At 42.0% G+C, this 25,696-nt stretch overlaps 1 protein-coding gene across 6 annotated transcripts in view; it reads left to right on the top strand.

Annotated features, from left to right (window-relative positions):
- The window catches only part of specc1la (sperm antigen with calponin homology and coiled-coil domains 1-like a), a 65,759-nt gene that overhangs the window by 17,129 nt on the left and 22,934 nt on the right, over window positions 1–25,696 (top strand). For 3 of the 6 annotated variants that reach the window (XM_078421384.1, XM_078421385.1, XM_078421390.1), the window contains 8 exons: window positions 5,466–5,673; window positions 6,184–6,257; window positions 7,492–7,694; window positions 12,916–13,079; window positions 15,860–15,954; window positions 19,744–19,834; window positions 22,364–22,453; window positions 25,408–25,567. In XM_078421384.1, the coding sequence (XP_078277510.1) occupies window positions 5,466–5,673; window positions 6,184–6,257; window positions 7,492–7,694; window positions 12,916–13,079; window positions 15,860–15,954; window positions 19,744–19,834; window positions 22,364–22,453; window positions 25,408–25,567 (1,085 nt within the window). The remainder of the gene's footprint in view (window positions 1–5,465; window positions 5,674–6,183; window positions 6,258–7,491; window positions 7,695–12,915; window positions 13,080–15,859; window positions 15,955–19,743; window positions 19,835–22,363; window positions 22,454–25,407; window positions 25,568–25,696) is intronic. The other 3 variants (XM_078421389.1, XM_078421387.1, XM_078421386.1) reach the window with 3 other exon arrangements.

Below are 25,696 nucleotides of genomic sequence, written 5' to 3'. Positions count from 1 at the left end.
CCTATTGCTCAGGCCCTAGAGTCCTGGCAACATCCTTGTAAATCTTCTCTGCACCTCTTCCAGCTTGACAACATCTTTCCTGTAACATGGTACCCAGAACTGAACACCAACGTCTTGTATAACTGCAACATGACCGCCCATGACTTTCCTGGTACTTTGTCGTAACTCTGCAGATTTTCTTTTCCTTTCAAATATTTTGTACAAATATTCCTCAGAATCGTTATTGAATCAGCTTACCTGCACTTTCAGAAATTGCATCAGATATTCCTAAAAACATCTTCTGTCATTTAACCCCCTCTCTTTAATCTGTGATCGTATACCTGCTCCTGGAAACAGATTCTTCTTTGCTCTATCGCTGTGTTAAAATGGTTTTTGGTCTCAGAACATTTCTCTCCAAAATCAATAAAATTTATTGTCACTATAACAGTCCCGAGAGCCCTGACATTCACTGTGAAGGCCCTGCCCTGGTTTGATATCTCGTAATGCAACACCTCGCACTAATTTGCATTAAACCCATAAACCATTCCTCAGCCCACTTCCCCACCTGATCAAGATCCTGTTGTAATTTTTGATAACCATCTTCGCACTCAACGATACCACCCATTATAGTGTCAATAGAAAACTTACTAATCATGCCTTGTACATTCTCATCCAAATGGTTGATATAAACCACAAACAGCAATGAGCCCAGCACCAATCCCTGAGGCATACCACTAGTCATAGGCCTCCAGTTCAAAAAACAACTTTCCACCATCACCATCCGCTTTCTCCCATGAGGCCAATTTTCTATCCAGTCTGCTAGATCTCCCTGGATTCTTGCAAACTAACCTTCCAGAGCAGTCTACCACTCAATCAGATTTGTGAGGCATGGTCTCCCACATACAAAACCATGCTGACTATCCCTAATCAGCTAGCCCCTATCTATCCAAATGCATATGTATCTTATCTCTTAGAATGCTCTCCAGAAACTAGCCTACCACAAATATTAGGCTCACTGATCTGTAGTTTCCAGGCTTTTTCTTGCAGCCTTCTTAAATAGAGGCACAACGTTAGCCACCCTCCAATCGTCTGACACCTCATCTGTGTCCATCGGTGATTCATATAGCTTTCTTTGTGATTGCATCATTGTGCTAGACCCAGAATAGATCTTCAGAGTTATACACTCGCAGGAACTTACATAGAACAGTACGGAACAGCTACAGGCCCCTTAGCCCAATATGTCCTTGCTGAACATGATGATACCAGGTTAAACTCATCTTGCCTGCATGCACGTAATCCATATCCCTCCGTTCCCTGCACGTTCTTTTTGTAATGGTGGTAATATCAAAGACTGGAAGGCATAGCTTTAAGGTGAGAGGGGCAAAATTTAAAGGAGATGTGCTGGGCAAGTTCTTTTACATATAGAGAGGTGGGTGCCTGGATCGCGCTACCTGTGGTGGTAATGGAGACAGGTATAACAGTGGCACTTGTGGTAATTTTAGAAGGTTCTTTTTATCATATCCATGCATCTCACAGTTTTACATAGTTCAGTCAGGTCTCCCCTCAAGTCTGCCCATTCTCCTTGTAGCTCATACCTGTTAATCCATGTATCATTCTGGTAAACCTCCTGTGCACCCTTTCCAAAGCCTTTACTGTATTGGGGCCACCAGAACTGCACGCATTACTCCAAATATGGCCTAATCAATGTCCTGTAAAGCTGCATCATGACTTCCTGACTGTAATGCTCAATGCCTCAACCAATGAAGGCAAGCATTATTTACTACTCTACTTGTGTGGCCCCTTTTAGGGTGTTATTGGCTTCGACCCCAATATCCCTTTGTATATTAATGCTGTTAATTAAGGTTTTTGCTGTTAATTGTATATTTTCCCCTTGCATTCGACCGCCCAAAATGCGACACCTCACACTTGCTCGGATTAAACTTGTGTCTGCCATTTCTCCAATTATTTCTGTAGCTAATCTACATTCAGCAGTATACTTTAACAGTCCGCTTCACATTCCATGACTCCAGCAATCTGGGTGTCACTGCTTATTAATTAAACCATTTACATTTACATCCAAAATAAGACACAAAGTCAGCGAGTCAAGTAGCATCTCTGGAGAACATGGATGGGGATGTTTTGAGTCGGGACTCTTCTTCAGATTGATTGTGGCAGGGTGTGAGAGAATGCTGGAAGAGTTTGGGGGCAGGACAAAGTTTGGGGGCAGGACAAAGTCTGACAAGACTAAGTGGTTCCAGATGAGGGTTTTTTATTCAATTTTTTTAATTGGCAGATGGTTGGACAAAGGCCTGAGATGAAATGACAAGAAAGTGTGAAATAAGGATAGTAGACGGTGTGAATTGTGAAGCCAGAACAAATAATATAGGTAGAGGGGGGGGGAGGGGCGGGGGGAGAGAGAAATAGGTGTGCATCCAGGTGGGGCACAGGGAAGAGAGGGAAAATGGGGGGGACTTTTGTATGTTCCCTAAAATCGAATTTATTGTTCATACCGTTAGGTTGTTTGCTGCAAAAGGAATATGAGCTGCTCTATAAAAAGTGGCTGTACCTAATTAAGATGCCAGCATCTTGGTGTTGGCTCCTGCAATCTCTCTTGCCTCTCTCGGTAAGCTGGGATAGATCCCATCAGGTGATGGAAATTTATCCACTAATGCTTTTCAAGAGTCCCAACACCTCCTCCAACATAATCTCAAACTGCCCTTGCATGTTGCAGAAACAAAGAAATGCAGATATTGCTTAATATACAGCGGTGGAACCGTGGCATAGCGGTTCAGTTGCTGCCTTACAGTGCCGGAAACCCGGGTTCAATCCTGACTATGGATTCTGTTTGTATGGAGTTTGTATGTTATCCCTGTTACCACATGGGTTTTATCCGGTTTCCTCCCACATTCCAAAGACATGCAGATTTGTAGGTTAATTGGCTCTGTAAATTGCCTCTAGTGTCTAGGATAGAACTAGTGTACGGGTGATCGTTAGTGGGCCGTAGGGTCTATTTCCCTGCTGTATCTCTAAACTAAACTAAACACAGAATGATGCAAAGTTCTTGAGTAACTCAGCAGGTCAGGCAGCGTCTCTGGAAAACATGGATAGGTGATGTTTCGCGTTGAGACCCTTCTTCAGTCTGATTGTAGAGGAAGAGAAGAAAGCTGGAAAAGGGGAGAGGTAGGACAAAGTGTAGCAGGTACTAGGTCGACATAGGCGAGGGCAACATAGACGAGGGAGGCCTTTGGTAGGGAGATGGTTGGAACAAAGGCCAGATATAAGAATGGGATGTGTGAGATAGGTTTGTAGAGTTGCTGATTTTAAAGCCATAAGGAAGAAAATAGGGAAGGGGTGGGGGACTCAGTCCATCAAGTCCGGCTGGATTTCCCGGTTGCTAACCATTTCAATTCCCATTCCCACACTAACCTTTCTGTCCTGGGTCTCCTCCATTGCCAGATTGAGGCCACTCACAAACTGGAGGAGCAGCACCACATATTCCACTTGGGTAGCTTACAACAACAGCATAAACATTGAATTTCCGAATTTTAGGTAACCTCTCACGAGCCCCTTCCCCATCCTCTTTCCTTCCCCTGTGTTCCATATGGACCACCATTTCTTTCCTCCACCCACCACCTCTCCCCTCTGCTACTTTCATCCTTCTGGCTTCACAATCCGCATCTCTTCAAATCTGTCTCACACCTTCCTTGCCTATCTCAGTTCCAACCATCTGCCTATCAAAACCCTCCCTCACTCGATTGACCTATTACCTGCCATGCTTTGTCCTGCCTCTCCCCTTTTCCACCTCTCCCACCACAATCAGTCTGAAGAAGGCATTTCGAGCCAGATCATCACCTATGCATATTCTCCAGAGATGCTGCCTGGCCTGTTGAATTACTCTAGCACTTTGTTGTTCTGCCCTTGTATATTAGTATTCTCCACACGGATCTCGCTGTCCTCCATGTGCTCCTTGGTGAAAGCAATCAAGTTACTCTGGTAGTTCCTGCCTAATAATGTTGTAATTTGCCTTACTCCAATATAGTACCTTCTGCAACATCCAGACTTCTCCCCATTCGAAACAATCTTAAAACTTATGTTGTAATCACGATCCACAAAAAGCTCCTCCATAGAAACACGGGTCACCTGGCCAGGATCGTTTCCCAATACAAGGTCCAATATGTTCCCTTCTCAGGTTGGACAATCCACATCCTGTTTCAGGAAACCCACTTCGATGCACCTAACAAATTCAACCCTGTCTAAGCCTTTGGCACTGGGCAAGTTCCAGTCAATATTGGGGAAGTTAAAGTCACCCTCTAAGACAACCCTGTTGCTTTGGCATCTCTACCATGTGTGAAACATGGAAACTCTGCACGTTGAGCTGCCAGTCATGTCCCCCTTGCAACCAAGTATCCACAATGGCCACAACAAACATTTGCTTTTCCCACAATTGTCCTTGCATTGGAATAAACACACTTCAACATATTCCTTAACCTCTTCCTGCCTGTCCTTCCTTTGAGACTTACTGGTCCAAACCTCTACCTTTCCATCAATCCTTCCAACTACTCTGGTTCTCACCCTCTCTAGTTTAAACTAGCAAACTAGCCAAGTAACACCACCAAACCTTCCTGTATAAGAAATGTTGCGCCCCCTCCAGTTCAGGTGCAACCCGTCCCTCTTTTACTGGTCATCTCTGCCCCAGAAGAGATCAGAATGGTCCAAAAATCTGAATTCCTGCGACCTGCACCAACTACTGCACACAATCATCAGTCATTTTCTCCTATTCCTGCCCTCACTAGCATGTTGCACTGGGAGTTGTCCACGGATTACTACCTTTGAGGGCTTTTTAATCTTTGACCTAACTGCCTATGTTCACTCCGCGGGACTTCACCCCTTTCCCTACTTTTGTCCTTTGTGCCAACGTGCATAAAGACTTCTGGGTGCTTTCCCTCCCACTTGGGTAGGTTCTGCAGTTGCTCCAAGATACCCTGCACCCTGGCACCAGGGACACCATCTTTGAGTCTCGTTTGCATAGAACAGAGAACAGGCCCACAATGTACAACCAAACATGATGCCAAGATAAACTGATCTCATCTGCCTGCACTTGATCTATATCCCTCCGTTCTCTGAATATCCATGAGCTGATCTTAAATCCTCTTAAATGCCGCTATTGTATCTGCCTCCACCACCATCCCTGGAGCATGTTTCCACCACCTTCTTTGTAATAAACTTGCCCTGAAGATCTCCCTTAAACTTTCACCTTAAAGCTATGCCCTCTAGTCCTTAACATTTCCATCCTGGAAAAAAGGTTCTAATTGCCTACCCCGTCTATGCTGTTCATAATTTTATATACTTGTGCGAGGTCTTCCTTCAACCTCCAGTGTTCCAGAGAAAGCAATCCAAGTCCAAGCTAAACTCCTTAAAGCTAATATCCATTTGCTGTGATTTAGTCCTGTGTTGCAACGTTGATAGTTTCTAAACTGCTATCTTAGGTTGAAGATGAATACAGAATCTTCCAGGAAGAAGCCAAAAAACAGGTAGACGAACTTAGCCTGACTGTTGAAAAACAGCGATCAGACCTGGAGGAAAAGGAAACTGAGGTAAATGACATGAAAGAGACCATTTTTGAACTTGAAGATGAAGTGGAACAGCATCGGACAGTCAAACTCCATGACAACCTCATAATTTCAGACTTGGAAAGTAAGTACAGTAAAATCTAATCAGCGCAACAAAATTCCATACTAATTGTTTATTTGGAGGTTGACAAATCCCCTCCCTCTCTTTTACTATATTTGCTCTCTTCATTTCAAGCTGTTTCCTTAACTGCTTGATCTCCCTTTTGGTCTCTCCCCCACATACAATCTGGCTCCCCACTCTCTGTCTCCCCCCCCCATCTCTCTCCTTCCCTCTCCCATTTGCTGTTTATTGCAGATGTGCTCATGAACATAAAGTGTGCTCTGAGACTTGTGACTGCAAGTATTCTGGGATTCTTGAGCACGCTGTGTGAGCTGCAGAGAATTATGAACATTGGGACTTATCTTTGGACATCAGCGTGTTTCTGGAGATGTCTGAGAATTCTCAATGATTTGTGAACACAGTGCTTGAGGTCTCGGGCTTTATGAACTGACTATAAATCTGGCCCCTTGCTAAATAACAGAACAATTGGAAATTTCATGAAATGATACTTACTATGAATCTTCCTCTCCACAGACTCTATGAAAAAGCTTCACGACCAGAAGTATGACATGGATAGGGAGACCAAAATACTTAACAGGAGACTCAGGGTAATTTTATTTTTAATGCATTTTGAATTGCTTTCTTTCAAAATGAAGATTGTATTTCAATCCTTATACCAAACCAGTTTGCTAGAAACTTGATTGCTGTTACTTTCAGCTTTATGCTGAAGATCATTTTCCCCCCTCAGTGAAACATAATGGAGTCATGGAGTTGTACAGCATTGAAACCGGATGTTCAACCCAGCAACATGCTTATGTGTACTAATCCCACTAACCTCATCTCTGCATCCAGTGTTCCCAATGTGGGCTCCTGTATGTAGACACAAAAAGCTGGAGTAACTCAGCGGGACAGGCAGCATCTCCGGAGAGAAGGAATGGGTGACGTTTCGGGTCGAGACCCTTCTTCAGACTGTATATACTGGCGAGACCAAGCGTACACTCAGCGATCGTTGGCCGAGCACTTGCGCTCGGTCCACCGAGGCTTACCGAATCACCAGGTTGCTAACCACCGTAATTCCCATTCCCCTACTGACCTTAGTGTCCAGGACCTCCTCCATTGCCTGAGTGAAGCCACAGGCAAACTGGAGGAACAGTACCTCATATTGCGCTTGGGTAGCTTACAACCCGATGGTATGAACATTGAATTCTCCAGTTTTAGGAACCTACAAAAACTCCACTTCCTGCTCTCCTTTCTCCCCCGCCTCCTACACTCCACCCCCTCCTTACTACCCCCTTACTACTCCCCCCTTACTACTCCCCCCTTACTATTCCCCCCTTACTACCCCCCTTATTACCTCCCCTTACTACCCCCCCTTACTACCCCCTCCCTTACTGCCCCCCCCTTACTACCCCCCCTTTACTAACTCCCCCTACTACCCCCCCCTTACTACCCCCCTTTACTAACCCCCCCTTACTAACCGCCCCCCTTACTAACCCCCCCTTACTAACCGCCCCCCTTACTAACCCCTCCCTTACTACACCCCCCCTTGATTCCCCCCCTTACTGTAAGTGAGAACAAAGTAAAATCGTATTTATATTTTATAATCAGTGTGTATTGGGATGTATATAATAGACTGTTTGTTCCAATGTATGTTTGTACATGAGTGATAGACTGTTTCTTCAGTGTAAACCAGCATCTGCAGTTCTTACTTACTCATGTTCACTCAACCCACTCTTCAGTTCGCATCTCAAATATTTGTGTTATTTGGGGTGATCATCCTGCTATTATGAAAAGAGAAGAATGTAGCATTTGCTTTTATTTAAAATAGATGTTTTTTAACAGGAGGAGTCTGCAGAGTGGCGGCAGTTTCAAGCCGACCTCCAGACTGCTGTTGTCATCGCTAATGACATTAAATCTGAAGCACAAGAAGAGATCAGTGACCTCAGGCGCAGACTGCACGAGTCAATCGAGAAGAGTGAGAAGCTCACCAAAGAACTAGAGGAAGTGAAGGCACGCAAGTACGTGGGATGTTGTGATGTGATTTGGTACGTTGTACATTAGCTGGAACTGCATCCCAGTCTGGGTGATTGCAGTGTGTTATTGTGTGCATTTAAATATTTATATTGATACATGATTCTTGTGATAGGATTAATGGAGAGCCAAAGAGAAAGCAGTATAAAGCGTGAAGGGGGGGGGTGGTATCTTGATATTGAATGTAGCAACCAAAGTAGGGGGAAACTTGAAATGGTTCTGAAAAATCTGGGAGATGAACATTTGGGAAAATTAATCATTGAAGTGCAGTATACATTTTGAGAAGAATATTTGGTGTAGCATAGTGGTGCACCAAGTAGAAGAGCTACCTTACAGCTCCAGCAACCCAGGTTTGATCCTGACTTGTAGTACTGTGTGTGCGCAGTTTGACGATGTTCCTGTGACTGCATTGGCCTCTCTGAGTACTCCGGTTTCCTCCCTCTTCATCAAAATGGATGGGTGATTGCATTAATTGGCCACTATAAATTGCCCCTGATATGCAGATGAGATGTTGAATCTGGGGAAGAATTGGTGGTAATGTCGGGGGAATAAAATGAAAGAAGGTAGGATTAGTGCAAAACCAGTTGTTTGATGTTGTGGATTCAGTGGGTAAAAGAGTATTTTTCCGTGCTGTGTACTTTTATGACACTCTAAGCTTATTTACCAACATGGTAGGTGGAAAAGTATGTTTATATTTTCAGAAGCCCCTTAAAGTGGGGAGAGATGTCAAGGCAGCATTTGACATAGTGTGCCATCAGAAAGCCTAGTCAATAGGGATGAATGGAAAAACTCCACTGGTTATATAGCTCCTGAAGCCCATTCATCTAAGCTGTTCCTCAGGGTACTGTTCTAGGACAACTATTTAGATGCCTCATCAATGATCTTCCCTCTAACATTAGGAGTAAAGTGTGGACGTTAACTAATTAGAGCTCTCTAGAACATTTTCGACAATGGCATAGTCTTTATCCACCACACACAGGGAAACATAGTCATATTTTTTGGGTGGTATGTGGCAGGTAACATTCATACCACCCAGATTTAGAAATAGGTTGAAGATAGACACAAAATGCTGGAGTAACTCTGCGGGACAGGCAGCATCTCTGGATAGAAGGAATGGGTGCCGTTTTGGGTCGAGACTCTTCTTCAGACTGAGTCAGGGGAGAGGGAGATACAGAGATAAGGAAGTGTAGGGTGTGAAAACGAGACACGGGAGGAAGATCAAAGAAAATGTAGAATAGATCATTTGTAGCTAGGAGAAGGTAACAACAAAGCAAACAGATAAAATGTAAACAAGGACAGTCAGACTAGTCTGAGAACTGGGAAGAGCGAGGGATGGAGAGAGAGGGAAGGCAAGGGTTACTTGAAGTTAGAGAAGTCAATATTCATACCACTGGAGTGTAAGCTGCCCAAGCGAAATATGAGGTGATGTTCCTCCAATTTGTGCTGGGCTTCACTCTGACAATAGAGGATGCCCAGGACAGAAAGGTCAGTGTGAGAATGGGAGGGGGAGTTCAGCTAAACGATCGCCGAGCCTGTGCTTGGTCTCACCGATGTATAGGATTCCACACCTGGAACAGCAGATACAGTAGATGATGGAGGAGGTACAAGTGAACCTCTGCCCCATCTGAAAAGACTGTCGGGATCCTTGAACGGAGTCAAGGGGGGGAAGTATTGGGACAGGTGTTGCATCTCCTGCGGTTGCAGAGAAAGGAACCTGGGGAGGGGGTGGGAAGGGATGAGTTAACCAGGGAGCTGCGGAGGGAACGGTCTCTGCGGAAAGGGGTGGTGATGGGACGGTGTGGCTAGTGGTGGGATCCCGTTGGAGGTATCGAGGAGACCCTTGTGAGGGCCCCGTCTATGATGGAAGAGGGGAACCCCCGTTCCCTAAAGAATGAGGACATCTCAGATGTCCTGGTTTAATCTTTATTATTAATGTCCATTATTATTTTAATTTCTTTAATTACTTTGATATTAAAAAACATTAATTATTAATGGTTTAATATTGTCACATGCACTGTGACATGTGTCACATGTCATTGTACATTTACGTGTACATTCACTACATGTAACGTCATAGAAAAGCTTTCATTTGCATGCTATCCAATCAAATCAAATAATGCTATGTATGAATACAATCCAGCCAAACACAAGCAAAAATGTGAAAAGCAGGAACAGAAGAGTGAGGCTTTTAAAAGTCAACACATTTAACAGAGGCAGACTTAGATTTGTAGCTGGATGCAGTTAGCATCCCAAAGTGAGTGCACCCAATCGATGTATAAACAGGATGATGGATATCCTGGAGATCAGCCATGAGTTGAAAGGTTTGGCACGAGAGAGGCTGCTTTGTGGAGGGTAATTGTGAGGCTTTGGCTCGAGAGGCTGCTTTGTGGAGAGTAAGGGTAAGGCTTTAGCTCGAGAGGTTGCTTTGTGAAGGGTACTAGAGATGACAGCTTGGGCAGTGGTATGCTACTCCTGCACGAGGTGGGAAGTCAGGGAGTTTTCTGGTGTCCCTTAGCACTGATGTCCAATTTTATATTAAATATTCTTGTAGTACCTGCCTCATCCACCTCATTTGGCAGCTCATTCCATATACCCACCAGGCTCTGTGTGAAAAGGTTGCCTCTCGGGTTCCTATTATATCTTTCCCCTCTCACCTTAAACCTATGCCCTCTGGTTCTTGATTCTCCTACTCTGGGTAAAAGACGACGCATTTTTCCGATCTATTCCCCTCATGATTGTAAACCTCTATAAGATCACCCCTTAGCCTCCAGCACTCCAAGGAATAAAGTCCAGTTCAACGTCTCCCTATGGCTCAGTCCCTCTGGTCCTCGCAACATTCTCATAAATCTTCCCTGCATTCTTTCCAGCTTAATGACATCCATTCAACTCCAATGATACTTACCAACCTCTACAGGTGCACCGTAGAAAGCATCCAATCGGATGCATCAGAGCTTGGTTTGGCAATAGTTCTGCCCAAGACTGCATGAAATTGCAGTGGGTTTTGTATGTAGCCCAGTCCATCCAACAAACCAGCCTTGTTGTATCTAAGCACAGCTTGATTGTACTCATGTATAGTATGATTTGACTGGATGGCATGTAAACAAAGCTTTTCACTATATCCCAATACATGTGATAATAATAAACCAATACCAATAATAAGGAATAATAAGAAAAAGATCTTGGCTAAGCCTTTTAAAGTGGCAAAAATCGTCACATTTGGACCAACTCAACCCATGGCTGCATGTCTGGTAGATAGATTTAATGCAGACAGTTAATAGGATAGGGTATATTATGAGTCAGAAGAAACATTTAAGGAAAGATCAATTGATTGGTTTCTTTTTAGTGTGGAGGATATCCGTTCTATCATTTTATTCAAGGGTAACCAAATTGAAGGAAATAGCATTCAACAATAATGACAGTGACTGAGAATCCATTCTAAAATGTGGTATCTTGCGCTTCGCAACAGCAAATGAAAAATCAGTCAGGAAGTGGGCAAATAATTCCAATGGATGGATGAAATATTTAAGTATTCATGGCCATTGTATATCGGATTATGATGATTATGTGTTCTGAATGTTTATTGATGTATTGGCTGAGTGCCAGAAATTTAAATTTCAGGAAATTGATTTTGTTCGAGTTTATATAAAGTTCTGCGGGTTTTGAAAAGAATTAACAAAGTTCAAACTGAGGAATTGATCTCTGATTCTAAAGAATAAGATAACATCGTATTCATCTATATACTAAAACTCTCGTTTGTTATCTTGTTTGTGACTGAACTTCAGCCAAAACGGTACACGATAGCGCGACAATTTTAGGCCCACCTTACTCACCATTGTCACTTTAGTGATAATGCAAGTAGTTTTATTGAAATCGGTGTTATGTTTTTAAAGTTATTCACATTTTTAAGTTTAAAGGGAGGGGAGGGGAGGAAGGAGGGAAGAGGGTAGTGGGGGAGAAGGGAGAGGGGAGGTGGGGAAGGGAGAGGGGAGGGGGGGGAAGGGAGAGGGGAGGGGGGGTTGAGGAGAGAGGGGAAGCGGGTGCTGCACCAATGCAGGAGAGGTTTGGGCCCAACAGGTCCACTTGGTCTAGTATATTTTAAATGTGAAGAATTTAGGATAGGTAAACAGTTATATCGATTCAAGGGATTCTGGGATAGTGCTGTGAGAAATGCAGACTGTAAATTAGTTCAAGATTCTGGAGAGAGATAGAAAAGGCGAAAAAGTTGAAGTTGGGATTTGGTTATAATAAAAGCTTTATGAAACGTAATTGCTTCTTCCCAATGAAGTTTTAGGATTTAAAAAATTATCTGATTGAATTCAATAGAGATTGTTGTAAGATGTCTGTTTGATGAACTGTGAAAAAATCACTAAATTCTGGACAGAAATATTTAAAATAATTTCGAATGTTGTTAATAGGAAGCTGATCCCTGACTCAAATTTAATAATACTGGGAATATTAGAAACAGATCAATTATTAACAACGAATCAAAGAATTTTTATTGATTATAGTTTAATAATTGGGAAAAAATTAATACTGAAATTCTGGAAAGGTCCTACATCCCCCACAATTAAAATGTGGATTACAGGAATGTCGGAGACACTTCATCTGGAAAGATTGAGACTTGTACTAGTGGACAGGTTGAATCTTTTCAGAGGAATATGGTCTCCATTTATTGTATATTTAAAGGGTCAAAATGGCTTGGTTCGAGGACTTGACCGTGGCCTGAATAATGGAATGGAGGAAGAATTATGAATAATAAATTATGGATATATCTCCAATGATAGATAACTTTTTTAATACTCCATTCATTTCTCCAATTTGGATCTCTTATTTTTATTTTATTTTTCTCTATCTTTTCCTCTCCTAAAAAAAAAGTATAGAAATATGTAGGATACAATTGTTAATATTAATAATATCACGAATGTATGTAATAAGTAAATTTTATTAATATGTATTTATGCTTAATAAAAATATTTATCAAAAAAAAAAAAAAGAAAAAAAAAAAAGACTGTAAATTAGTTCAAGATTCTGGAGAGAGATAGAAAAGGCGAAAAAGTTGAAGTTGGGATTTGGTTATAATAAAAGCTTTATGAAACGTAATTGCTTCTTCCCAATGAAGTTTTAGGATTTAAAAAATTATCTGATTGAATTCAATAGAGATTGTTGTAAGATGTCTGTTTGATGAGCTGTAAGATGTTTTATATACTGAACGGTATCATTAAATGTAACCTTCAGGCAAGATGAAGAGCGGGGGCGTATGTACAATTACATGAATGCTGTAGAGCGAGATCTTGCTGCTTTAAGACAAGGAATGGGTCTGAGTCGCAGATCATCTACGTCCTCTGAACCGTCCCCAACTGTCAAAACACTAATTAAATCCTTCGACAGTGCTTCCCAAGGTAAGAATTTTCTACTTGTACTTAAATGTAGAACAACGTGACAAAGGAACAGGCCCTTCGCGGCCTGATGCAGAACATGATGTCGTTAAATAAGTCTGTTTTGCCTTTACGTGATCCATATTCCTCCATATCCATGAGCCGATCTAAAAACTTCTTAAATGTTATTATCATATCTGCTTGCATCACCATCCTTGGCAGCGGGTAGCAGGCACCCATCACTCTCTGTGTTTAAAAAAAAATTGCTCCCAGGACCATTCTCGTAAACCTCCTGTGGACCCTCTCCAATGCCAGCATGTTCTTCCACGATATTCGAAATGTGGACTGATCAGTGCCTCTCAAAATGAATGCGAACATCGTATTTATTATCATGTGCTTCCAAGTACCCTGAAACCTTCTCCATTATAATAACTTCTAAATCTTACCACTGAAGTCAGGCTAACCGGCCTATAATTTCCTTTCTTTTGCCTTGCTCCCTTCCTTACTGCTGACTTAACCTGCAAATTAACCTTTTGGGAATCCTCTCCGATTTCTGAAACATTTTTTCCATTTAGAAAATAGTCTATACCATTATTCCTTCTACCTAAGTGCATTACCATACACTTTGCTGTGCTGTATTCCATCTGCCCCTTTTTTGCCCACTCTACTAACCCGTTCAAGTCCTTCTGCAGACTCCACGCTTCCTCAACACTACCTGCCCTTCCACTACCTTTGTATCATCCGCAAACGTGGCCACAAAGCCATCGATTCCATCAACAAGATCATTCACATATAACATGGAAAGTAGCTGACCCAACACGGACCTCTGCAGAACACCACCAGTCACTGGCAGCCAACCAGAAAAGGCCCCCTTTCATTCCACTCTTTGCCTTCTGTCAGTCAGCTAATTTTCTATCCATGCCAATACCTTGCTTCTAATTAGCATGGGCACTTATCTTGTTTAGCAGCCTCACATGTGGCACCTTATCAAAGGCCTTCTGAAAATCCAAATCGACAATATCCACTGACTCTCTTTTGTCTATCCTGCTTGTTAATTCCTCAAAGAAATCCAACAGAATAGTCAAACAAGATCACCCTTTAACAAAACCATGCTGACTTCAGCCTATTTTATCATGTACTTCCAAGTAACCTTCCTGAAACCTTCTCCTTAATAATAACTTCTAAATCTTACCACTGAAGTCAGGCTAACCGGCCTATAATTTCCTTTCTTTTGCCTTGCTCCCTTCTTAAACAGTGGAGTTACATTTGCAATTTTCCAGTCCTCTGGAACCATTCCTGACTGTAATGATTCTTGAAAGATCACCACTAATGCCTCTACAATCTCTATAGCTACCTCTTTCAGAACCCTGGGGTGTAGTCTCTCTGGTCCAGGTGACTGATCTACCTTCAGACCTTGCAGCTTCCCAACCACCCTCTCCTCAGTAATAGTGACTGCACTCACTTTTGCATCCTTATTCGCTTGGATTTCTGACGTGTTGCTGGTGTCTTCCGCTGTGAAGCCTGACGCAACAATCTAAGTCAGTTTGTCCACCATTTCTTTATTCCCCGTTACTACTTCTCTAGCATCATTTTCCAGTGGTCCTCTGACTAATTTATAGAATTGTGGTCATTGCTGCCAAAATGCTCTTCCACAGATGCACCAGTCACCTGACCAATACAAGTTTCAGTATGGTCCCCCCTTGAGTTGGACGATCCACACACTGTTTCAGGAAACCATCTTGGATGCACCTCCCAAACTCTGCCCCTTCTAAGCTTTTTGCACTGAGTAAGTCCTAGTCAATATTGGGAAATTTAAAGTCACCCACTATGACACACCCTTTTGCTTTTATATCTTTCTGTAATTTGTCTATGTATCTGTTGCTCTATATCCCACTGGCTTTAGGGAGGCTATGGTATAATCCCTTTAGAGTGATTGAACCTTTCTTCTTTAAACTTTACCCATAGAGTGGTTGATTGATGTCATTGTCATCTTTATCCTACTACCTTTGCAAGTTTAAAACTTTTCACTCCATGTTTTCCTTTCTGAGGTATTAGTTTAGTTAACAAACTGGTGTCACACAACTTCTCTTTGTCTTTCCATCAGCAAAATGTAACAGCAAGGCAACACACCAGCTAATTTCAGTTCTAAGTACAATAATTCAAATATATATATTTTACATTTTAAATTATTTTTATTAACACATGATATTTTAAGTGAGACAGATTAGGTCCCCATATGTGCCAAACAGAGTAACTCATGAACTTTATTATCATGCAACTTAAATACAATAACATTTGTATTTAAAAATAAGCTTGTATGTACATTATTTCTCAAAGCAATAAGCACAACACATTGCCAACCCGATCAGAATGGTTCCTGGAACAGTGCTGTCTAATGCAATAGAGAACGGATCTATGTGGATTGATTGCATTCAATGTTCCATATTTAGCTTTTTGAGGTTACTCAGATTATTGTATTTAGATTTAGAGATACAGTGCAGAAACAGGCCCTTCAGCCCACCGGGTCCGCGCCGCCCAGCGATCCCCGCACATTAACACTATCCTACACCCACTAAGGACAATTTTTACATTTTGCCCAGCCAATTAACCTACATACCTGTACGTCTTTGGAGTGTGGGAGGAAACCGAAGATTTCGGAGAAAACCCACGCAGGTCACGGGGAGAACAAATTAATTTGATCTTACTTTGTGTTAACTAGTTTGCAAAATACCACTCAACCTGGATGTTTCAAAATTGTGAATGTGATGTTACTTTCTCGACTATAGATAACTTTTGTTTTCTAGTTATCCCTAACACTACCGCAGTCGCCATTCCAAGAAGCCCTCTCAGTCCAAGCCCTCTGAAAACGCCACCAGCAGCTGCTGTGTCACCTATACAGGTAAGTAAGCAATAATAGCCAATCCACAACTGAGAGTGTGATAGAGGCAATATTCTAATGTACTAGAGGGGGAACTGCCGGTTGAATCGGGCTTCAAATCTGAATCTTGATGTACCCCATTCCACAGTTTATTTCAAATGCCTCACTTTAATATATTCATGGCTCACTAAAGGTGGCAGCACAAGTAGATAGCCTGGTAAAGAAGGCGTGTGTTATGCTTGCCTTCATTGTTAGGTGCATTGAAAAGAAGAGTCAGGAACATGATGCAGCTCTTTTGGACTTTGGATAGGTCGCATTTGGAGTATTGCGTGCAGTTCTGGTCACCCCATTACAGGAGAGATGTGGAGGTTTAGCAGAATGCTGCCTGAATTAGAGGGCGAGCTTGGATCGACTTGGATTGTTTTCTCTGGAACGTCAGAGATTGAGGGGTGACAATAGAAGTGTATAAAATTATGAAAAGCACAGAAGGGTAGACGGTCAGAACCTTTTTCCCAGGCTGGAAATGTCCAACACTGGAGGGCATAGCTACAAGATGAGAGGGAATAAGTTTAATGGAGATGTGCTGGGCAGGTTTTTTACACAGAGTGGCGTGGGCTTGGAATGCTTTGCCGGGATGGTGGTGGAGGCATATACGATAGTGGCGTTTAAGAGGTTTTTAGAAAGGCACATAGAATTGCAGGGAATAGAGGAATATGGGTCACATACAGGCAGATAAGATCAGTTTTATTAGGCATCATGTATGGCACAAACATTGTGGGCCAAAGGGCCCATTCCTGTGCTTTGTTCTATGGTTTAGGCATGTAATCTGCAATCCCTCTTTTCTTGGACATTATTGGATTTCTGCAGTTTCAAACTTTGGGAAAAATAATGTAGAATATATATTTCAGTTATAAAGCTGAGCAATCTCTTTATTGTAAGCGATTTCAAAAGATATAAAGGCACCAATGATGACATTGTCTGAGCTAAGTACATATTAGTATATAAGTTTGTAAATTTCCCCGGTGTGGGATGAATAAAGGAATATATGATTATTATTATTAACTGAGCATCACTTATTGGTATGTGCTGAATAATAGCATGCTGACCAAACTATCCGTCACTTTGTTAGAGGTTGAGACTAGATTGGGTGGAATGAATGTTTCCACAAAGAACATCTGGTTATTCTTAAGAAAATAACTGCAGATGCAGGTACAAATCGATTTATTCACAAAATGCTGGAGTAACTCAGCAGGTCAGGCAGCATCTCGGGAGAGAAGGAATGGGTGACGTTTCGGGTCTGGTTATTCTTGGCAGGTCCGTGGGACACCTTTTAGTTTGGTTCAGTTTAGAGTTTGGCCCACCGAGTCCTTGCTGACCAGCGATCCCCGCACATTAGCACTATCCTACACTAGGGACAATTACACTTATACCAAGCAAATGAACCTACAATCCTGTACGTCTTTGGAGTGTGAGAGAAAACCGAAGATCTTGGAGAAAACCCATGTGGTCACAGGGAGAAGGTACAAACTCCGTACAAACAGCACCCGTAGTCAGGATAGAACCTGGGTCTCCGGCGCTGCAAGCGCTGTAAGCCAGCAACTCTACCACTGCGCCACTGTGCCACCTCTGTTAATTCTGAAGCAATCTCTAGATGCTTGTCTGGGGGACTTTACAGGTTTTATTCGGTTGGGATAGACCATCATATGTGAATCCAGGGATAAAGTTGATTCAGATTAGTTTCTTGTCCTATACATCAGGGTGCAATGAAATTCCTTGTCACATGAAGCTCACAGAGTAAACAGTTTGCGTATGGTAATGATAAATACAACAAATAGTACGACTACAATTGCTAAAACAGCAGAAGGGTGCAAGGTTGTAGTGCAGTCCGAGTTGCGCAAAAAACATTAAAGTACAATAACAAAATAATTAAAATAAGTAGAGTTAAGAGTATGTGGCACCCCCCCTAGGAGGGAGTGTGAACGAGGTTATTGGTTCAGCAGTCTGATGGCAGTGGGGGAAAAGCTATTCTTAAGTCTGGTGACAGGTCGTCCATCTGCTTTTTCTTGTGTTTTGACATTAGATTCTGAATCATTAGTTCAGTTTTCGGAATAATCCATGATGTGAGAGGGTAACAAATGCAGATTCAGGAAACACTGAGACATGTACCAGTGCACATGACAGATTATATATTGACAGAGTGGGATTATATTGACATAGTAGAGGAACCCTGTGTTTATTATCTGTGCTTCACAGTTCAGGTTACCAATTGGTGTGCATTGAACTGGAGCAGCCTGCTGCTTCGTGTGAAAACGAAGGTTACTACACCATACAGTTTTACTGAAACACCTGCCATATCAGTCAACTTGCAATGCAGACGTGTACTGAAAAATGGTTCTTTGGTCAAAAGTGGAGGTAGTTGAGGCAGATATTATCACAACGTATGATAAACATTTGGACAGGTACATGGATAGGACAGATTTAGAGGGATATGGGCCAAATGCAGGCAGGTGGCACTAGTGTAGATGGAACATGTTATTCAGCGTGTCAAACTGGGCCGAAGGGTCTATGACTCTATAACAGATGCATAAAACATTGTGATTGTCAACTCCAAGGTGCAATTTACACAGTGTGGCATAGAAAACATGCATCAGTATCACTGGGACAGTTACTCAAGCTCCCGGTGCAACTCATTTCATGCAATAAAGCTTGTCTGGCTAGTTCCACTGTAGGAAGCCCTTGTGTTCGGCATTAATTATTACTTGTACTTGTGTAGGGCTTGATGCATTTGCATATAGTATCATTTGACTGATTAGTATGCAAACAAGCTTTTTCACTATATCTTGTTTCACATGATAATAATAAACCATTATAAATTCCAATACTTTCTCTGACAGTTTGTTCCATATACCCACTACTCTTGAGTGCAAAAGTTACCTCTCAGTTTCCTAATACATTTTGCTCATCTCATCTTAAACCCATGTACTCTGGATCTTGAATCCTCTACCCCAGGTAAAATAAAACTCTGTGCATTCACCCGATCTATTCCTCTCATGAGTTTTACATTTCTATAAGATCACCTCTCAGCTTCCCGTGCTCCTCAGAATAAAGTCCCAGCATGCCCAATCTCTCCATATTGCTCAGGCCCTTGACTCCTGCTAACATCCTCGTGAATCTGCTCTGTACTCTTAGCTTAATAACATCTTTCCTATGCCAGGGTGACCAAAACTGAGCACAGTACTCCAAATGTGGCCTCACCAACATTTAGTACAATTGTAACATAACGTCCCAAATACTATACTCAATACCCTAATTGACGAAGCCCAATGTGCCAAAAGCCTTCTTTACCACTATCTACTTTTGGGGAACAATGTACCTGCACTCCTAGACCCCTCTGCTCCACACCACTCCCTCGGGTCCGTCCATTTACTTTGTATTTGCTGCCCTGCTTTGACTTCCCGAAATCCACCACCTCTCCCTAATCTGCATTAATCTCCCATTAGCCAGTCCTCAGCCCACTTGCCCATCTGATCAAGATCCCGATTCAAGCTATATTTCTTTGGGGAAAATCCCAACTCAAATGGGTTGTCTGAAAATATTCCATTATTTCAAATGTTTACAATTCTCCTTACAATATATTTCCCTTTTAAAATAGTTTAAAATTCATGATAATTCTATTTTTAAGTAAATGCACAAGTTCACAAAAAGCTTTACTCAATTATCAGAGCAAAAATAATTGAAATGGAAGACTGGACTTTGAACATACTATCCCAGTAGAAGTAATAATCTTTAAATGCATATGTTTGCTTGCAGAGACATTCCATCAGTGGGCCAATATCAGCACCAAAGCCGATGTCAGCACTTACAGACAAAAGATCAAGCTACACTGAGATGTCAGTTCCAGGTGAGTCTTTTACAGCATCCATGCTGTTTGACTGTTGGTTCCAATGAGAGCATGGTTCAACTCAGTCGTCACGCATTTCTGAGAATTTGCAATCAGTTGGCTCAATGATCAGCTTAGAGGTTGCTTCTCCTGGTGTCTCAGTGATCTCCGAAATGTTGTGACAGATGAGGAAATATGGTGCAGCTTAAGCACAAATACAGAGTTTAGAAACTACAAGCCCTCCATGCTGACAATCAAATATCCATCTATATGGTCTGTAGGCCTTTATGTTCTCACGATTCATGTGATCATTCAGATGATTTTTAAATGTAAGAGCACCTCCCTCCTTGATGTTCTAGAGTGTGGTTAATGTGTGTGTGTGGTAAATGTGAGGTTATCCGCTTTGGTGGCAGGAACAGGAAGGCAGATTATTATCTGAATGGTGTCAGATTGGGGAAAAGGTGAGGCACAACGAAACCTGGGTGTGCTTGTACATCATTCACTGAAAGTAAGCATGCAGGTACAGCTAGCAGTGAAGAAAGCTAATGGCATGTTGGCCTTCATTACGAGAGGATTTGAGTTTAGGAGCAAGGAGGTCCTACTGCAGTTGTACAGGGCCCTGGTGAGATCGCACTTGGAATATTGTGTGCAATTTTGGTCTCCTAATTTGAGGAAGGACATTATTGCTATTGAGGGAGTGCAGCGTAGTAGGTTCACCAGGTTAATTCCCGGGATGACATTTGATGAAAGAATGGGCGGCTGGGCTTGTATTCACTGGAATTTAGAAGGATAAGAGGGGATCGTATAGAAAACATAAAATTCTTAAAGGATTGGACAGGCTAGATGCATGAAAAATGCTCCTGATGTTGGGAGAGTGCAGAACCAGGGGTTACAGTTTAAGAATAACGGGTAGGCCATTTAGGACTGAGATGAGGAAAAAAAAATCACCCAGAGAGTTGTGAATCTGTGGAATTCTCTGCCACAGAAAGCAGTGGAGGCCAATTCACTGGATGTTTTCAAGAGAGAGTTAGATTTAGCTCTTAGGGCTAGAGGAATCAAGGGATATGGGGAAAAGCAGGAATGGGGTACTGATTTTACATGATCAGCCATGATTATATTGAATAGCAGTGCTGGCTCGAAGGGCCGAATGGCCTACTCCTCCACCTATTTTTTTATGTTTTATAGTGCACTTCACATTGCAACCTCTTTGGGGTTTTTTTTCTTCTTCAAATACCCTCTTCTCACATTCAATCCATGCCCTCGGGTTTAAATGTCTCCATTATAGGGAATAATTTCTACATTTCTCACCTTCTATCAAGCGTATATTTTTGTTCACGACTATCTTGTATGTGTTACTAACTTGATCGAGTTTTGTAAGGAGGTGACAAAGGGGCCCAATGAAGATCAGGCGATGGATGTTGTCTGCGTAGATTTTAGTAAGGTATTTGAGGGGCATGGATAAGGAGGATGGTTTAAAACTCAGATAGGAAGATTAACTAGAGTATCTGACCATCCCATAAATTTACTTCTTAAAGGGATGTGTTTTTTCTCCACTTCATTTCTTTATTATCAAGTTTTCATCCACCTTTTCTCTTTTCATTCCTTACAAAATGAAGTATCCTGGATCATTTAAGTGCTAACATTGACCTCTGCATACTGAACTTTGTAACATCCATTAGAATAAACCTATGTGTTACTTTTCCTAATTCTTCTGAAAGCACGTTAACCTGAACTGTTGACTGATTTTTTTTACCCCACAAATTCTGCCTGACCCGTTCAGCATATCTGGTATTCATTGTTGCTTTAGCTTTATAGCATCTGCAGGTTTTTTTTTTGCTCCCATAATATATTTCTGACTGTGCTACTGTCAACTATATTTTTATCAGTACCTTGTATGTTTTAAGTTAGAGGTGCACTGAATAGTTAACAAATATTAACAACTTCTGCTTTCCTGTTCTGCCATCACTTTGTTACACGTCTATTTACAGGAATGCAGATTGCCTCTCCATCCCCACTTCTCTGAGCTCTGCCTTCTCTCTTCCTCCCCTCCCTTCCCCACTCCTCCCGCCTCTTCCTCCACTCGTCCTTCCTCTCCCTCCCCCACTCTTCTTTCGTCTTCCTTCCTCCACTTCTCATTCCTCTTCTTCTGCCCCACTCCTCCCGCTCTCCTGTCCCCACTTGACCTGCCTCTCCCTCCCCCACTCTTCCCTCCTGTCCCTCGCCCACTCCTCTTTCCTCCCCATCTCCACTCTTCCCCTTCTCTTGACCCAATTCCTCTCTCTCCTGTCCTTTCTCACCTTTCCCCACCCCCTCTCTCAGCCCCCTGCCCCAGCCCCCCTTTCTCACCTTTCTTCCTCCCTCCATTCCTCACCCTTCCCCAAGCTCTCCCTCTCTGTTCCTCACCACTTCTCCTTTCTCTTCCTCCACCCCTCTTTTGTTTCCATCATGGATGCAAATTTTTTTTTTTTAAAGGTGAAACTAAGTTGCATTTTAAGTTTAGTCTGGTTCCATTGGTGCCTCACTTTTCATTGTTGCCTGTTTGCTTTTTAGCAGATCATTTACTGAGATCTTCTTCTGCAAATCGATCACCAGCTTCGTTACAGAGAGTTCAGGCCATTGACTCTGCAAAGTCCATGTCTGGTGAGTAGAGTCAGAGTTTGGAAGATCTCTGCAAAGTACAGCTAATTTTGGCTGTACTGCAATGTGTAAACTTCATTTTGCTTTGGAGAATAGCAGATTAGAACCATGCAATAAGGTAGAACCATTGGAGAAACCTACATTTCCTGTGCAAGATTCTTCCTGTAGTTATTTTCAGAAAGAATTCTTCTCACATACTTCAACACCCCACCAAAGCAATATATCTTTCACCGTCTAAAATTGTAGAACTCACTGGAGCATTTCTTGTATGGTTTACTATTAATTATTGAAAATGCAAGTCAGGACCAGGAGTAAACCTCTTCTATTTAATAAGGTGGTGGCTGATCTGATTGTTATCTCAGCTTTGTATTCCTGCCCAGCCCGATAACCTTTTATCTCCCCCCCCCCCCCCCCCCCGCCTTGATGGTTCAGAATATATCTACTTTGCTACCATTAAGGAAAAGAGTTCAAAAATTCAAGGCCCACCAGGGAAAATTTCCTAAATGCGTAATCCGTTACTTTTAAACGGTAGCTTAATCTAGTTCTAGATTCTGACATAAGGGGAAGGGTGGTATCTTTTGGATCTTCGGCAGTTCCTTCTCTCCTCCATACTTTGCTCTTACCATTATTATTCTTATTCATTTATTTGAAAAAGGGACAATGTACATTAATTGACATTCAAACAAATGTAAATGTACTTGAGTTAGCCGAGAGACTAGTTTTCATCGACAGTCCCTTAGCCTGATGTTGTTAGGCATCCTAGAAAAGAAATACAATCCAATATGTACAATAATTAAAAACATATTACATTACCATACAAAGCAATGCAGTTAATTAAAATGAGCAGACAAAACCCAAATAGCAGATGTAAAAATACAGTGTGAGTACAGTCTTAATTTAAAGTTTACATTTTTTACGTTTAAGTTTTAAAAGTCATGTTCAAGTTGGATAAAACTAGCATCAGTGTTGACATTGTTGGTTCTCAATAGGCCATTTCTTGACGTTACACTTAAATGAATAATATGATGGGGAATCTCTAACTGATTGTGGTACTGAATTCCATTGATATGATGCTCTGAAGGAAAAGACAGCCCGGCTAAATGCAGTTTTCCTGAATGGGATAGTGCAGTCCCCCTTGCTGCACCTCTGGTAGCTCTGTTTGCAGTAGATTTGAAGTTGATTAAACCAGACTTACATCACTCTGATATAAGCTAATCTTTGTCTCATCTGTCCACGAGACTTTTTTCCAGAACTGTGGTTGCTCTTTTAAGTACTTAGTGGCAAACTGTAACCTGGCCATCCTATTTTTGCGACTATCCAGTGGTTTGCATCTTGCAGTGTAGCCCCTGTATTTCTGTTCATGAAGTCTTCTGCGGGCAGTGGTCATTGACAAATCCACCTGACTCAAGAAAAGTGTTACTGATCTGTTGGACAGGTGTTTGGGGATTTTTCTTTCTTATAGAGAGAATTCTTCTGTCATCAGCTGTGGAGGTCTTCCTTAGCCTGCCAGTCCCTTTGTGATTAGTAAGCTCACCAGTGCTCTCTTTCTTCTTAATGATGTTCCAAACAGTTGATTTTGGTAAGCCTAAGGTTTGGCTGATGTCTCTAACAGTTTTATTCTTGTTTCTCAGTCTCATAATGGTTTATTTGACTTTCATTGGCACAACTTTGGTCGTCATGTTGATAAACAGCAATAAAAGTTTCCAAATGTAATGGAAAGACTACGTGCTGAGAACTCTCTTTACCTGCATTAAGGAGGCAATTAAACACACCTAAGCAATTACAAACACCTGTGAAACCATGTGTCCCAAACATTATGGTGCTCTGAAATGGGGGGGGACTTTGTATAAACACTGCTGTAATTTCTACATGGTGAAACCAAAATGTATAAAAATGGCCTTTAATAAAATCTGACAATGTGCACTTTAACCACATGTGATTTTTTTTGTATTACAAATCTCAAATTGTAGAGTACAGAGGCAAATAAATAAATGATAGGTCTTTGTCCCCAAAATTATGGAGGGCACTGTCAATCATGCTTCAGAATCCTCTCCAGTAATTAGCATACCACAGATGTTAGGCTCACTGGTCTATATTTCCCAGGTTTTTTCTTGCAGCTCTTCTTAAATAGAGACACAACATTAGCCACACTACCGTCTTCCAGTACCTCACCCGTATATAACGATGATTCATATATCTCAGCCAGGGCTTCTGCAATTTTGCTTCTCATTGCAAACCCTCAATTTCTATCATCATCCAGGCTTTCTTACTCCCATCTGTACTGTCCTTCTCTCGAGCAGGAACATGCATGCCTTGAACTCTCACCATCACACCATCTTGCATTGAACATTCTGCTGTTTCTGTGTCATGGAATCATCACTTTCTTTGCTAATTGATTCTAAATCTAAAACCTTAGAGAGTCACAAAGTATTTATTTGCAGTGAAATTTCAGAAGCACATCCCTAAAATCTTTGGCTCAGATTTGAATGCACAAAGCCTTTAACCTGAGTAGGGGAATGAAGAACTAAGGTTTACGGTGAGAGAGGAAAGATTTAATCGGAACCCAAGGGGAATTTTTTTCACACAGAGGGTGATGGATATATGGCAAAAGCTGCCAGAGGAGGTTGTTGAAACAGGTACTGTAACAACATTTAAAAGACATTTGGACAGGTACATGGATACAAAAAGTTTTGAGGGATATGGGCGCAAGCAGGCAGGTGGGGCATATTGGTCAGCGTGGGCAAGTTGAGCTGAAGGGCCTGTTTCCGTACTGTATGACTCTATGACTAAATTCCACCAGAATTTCAGGTGCAGCCCAAGACATCCTCAGAACCATGCTAGAATTAACTATTGTGTTTGTCTCATTTTGGTTGTTGCACTGTTATCCCCGGTATTGGACGGTGGAAATGTCTGGAAGTGGGATTTTGGTGATCATATTTTTGACTTTTCTTCTGTAGTGTCTCGAAGAAGCAGCGAGGAGATTAAACGTGATATGACAGTCACAGATAGCTCCTCTCCATCATCACTGATGGGAATGGTTACTACATCTCCACAGCTGACTTTGACATCTTCATCCCCTACAGCCTCAGTAACACCAACTACACGTAGCCGCCTCAGGTAAGGGCTAAACGTGGCCAAGTCACTGAACCACCCTTGCACACGTAACAGATGTAACCTTGGAGACACAAAGAACTGCAAATGCTGGAATCCTGAAGCATTGATTTTCACACTGAATCTGATAGACAT

The sequence above is a fragment of the Rhinoraja longicauda genome, chromosome 25 (genome assembly GCF_053455715.1).
Source record: "Rhinoraja longicauda isolate Sanriku21f chromosome 25, sRhiLon1.1, whole genome shotgun sequence".
In the NCBI taxonomy this organism is placed as follows: domain Eukaryota; kingdom Metazoa; phylum Chordata; class Chondrichthyes; order Rajiformes; family Arhynchobatidae; genus Rhinoraja; species Rhinoraja longicauda.
This window is presented reverse-complemented; position numbering and strand designations above follow the sequence as displayed.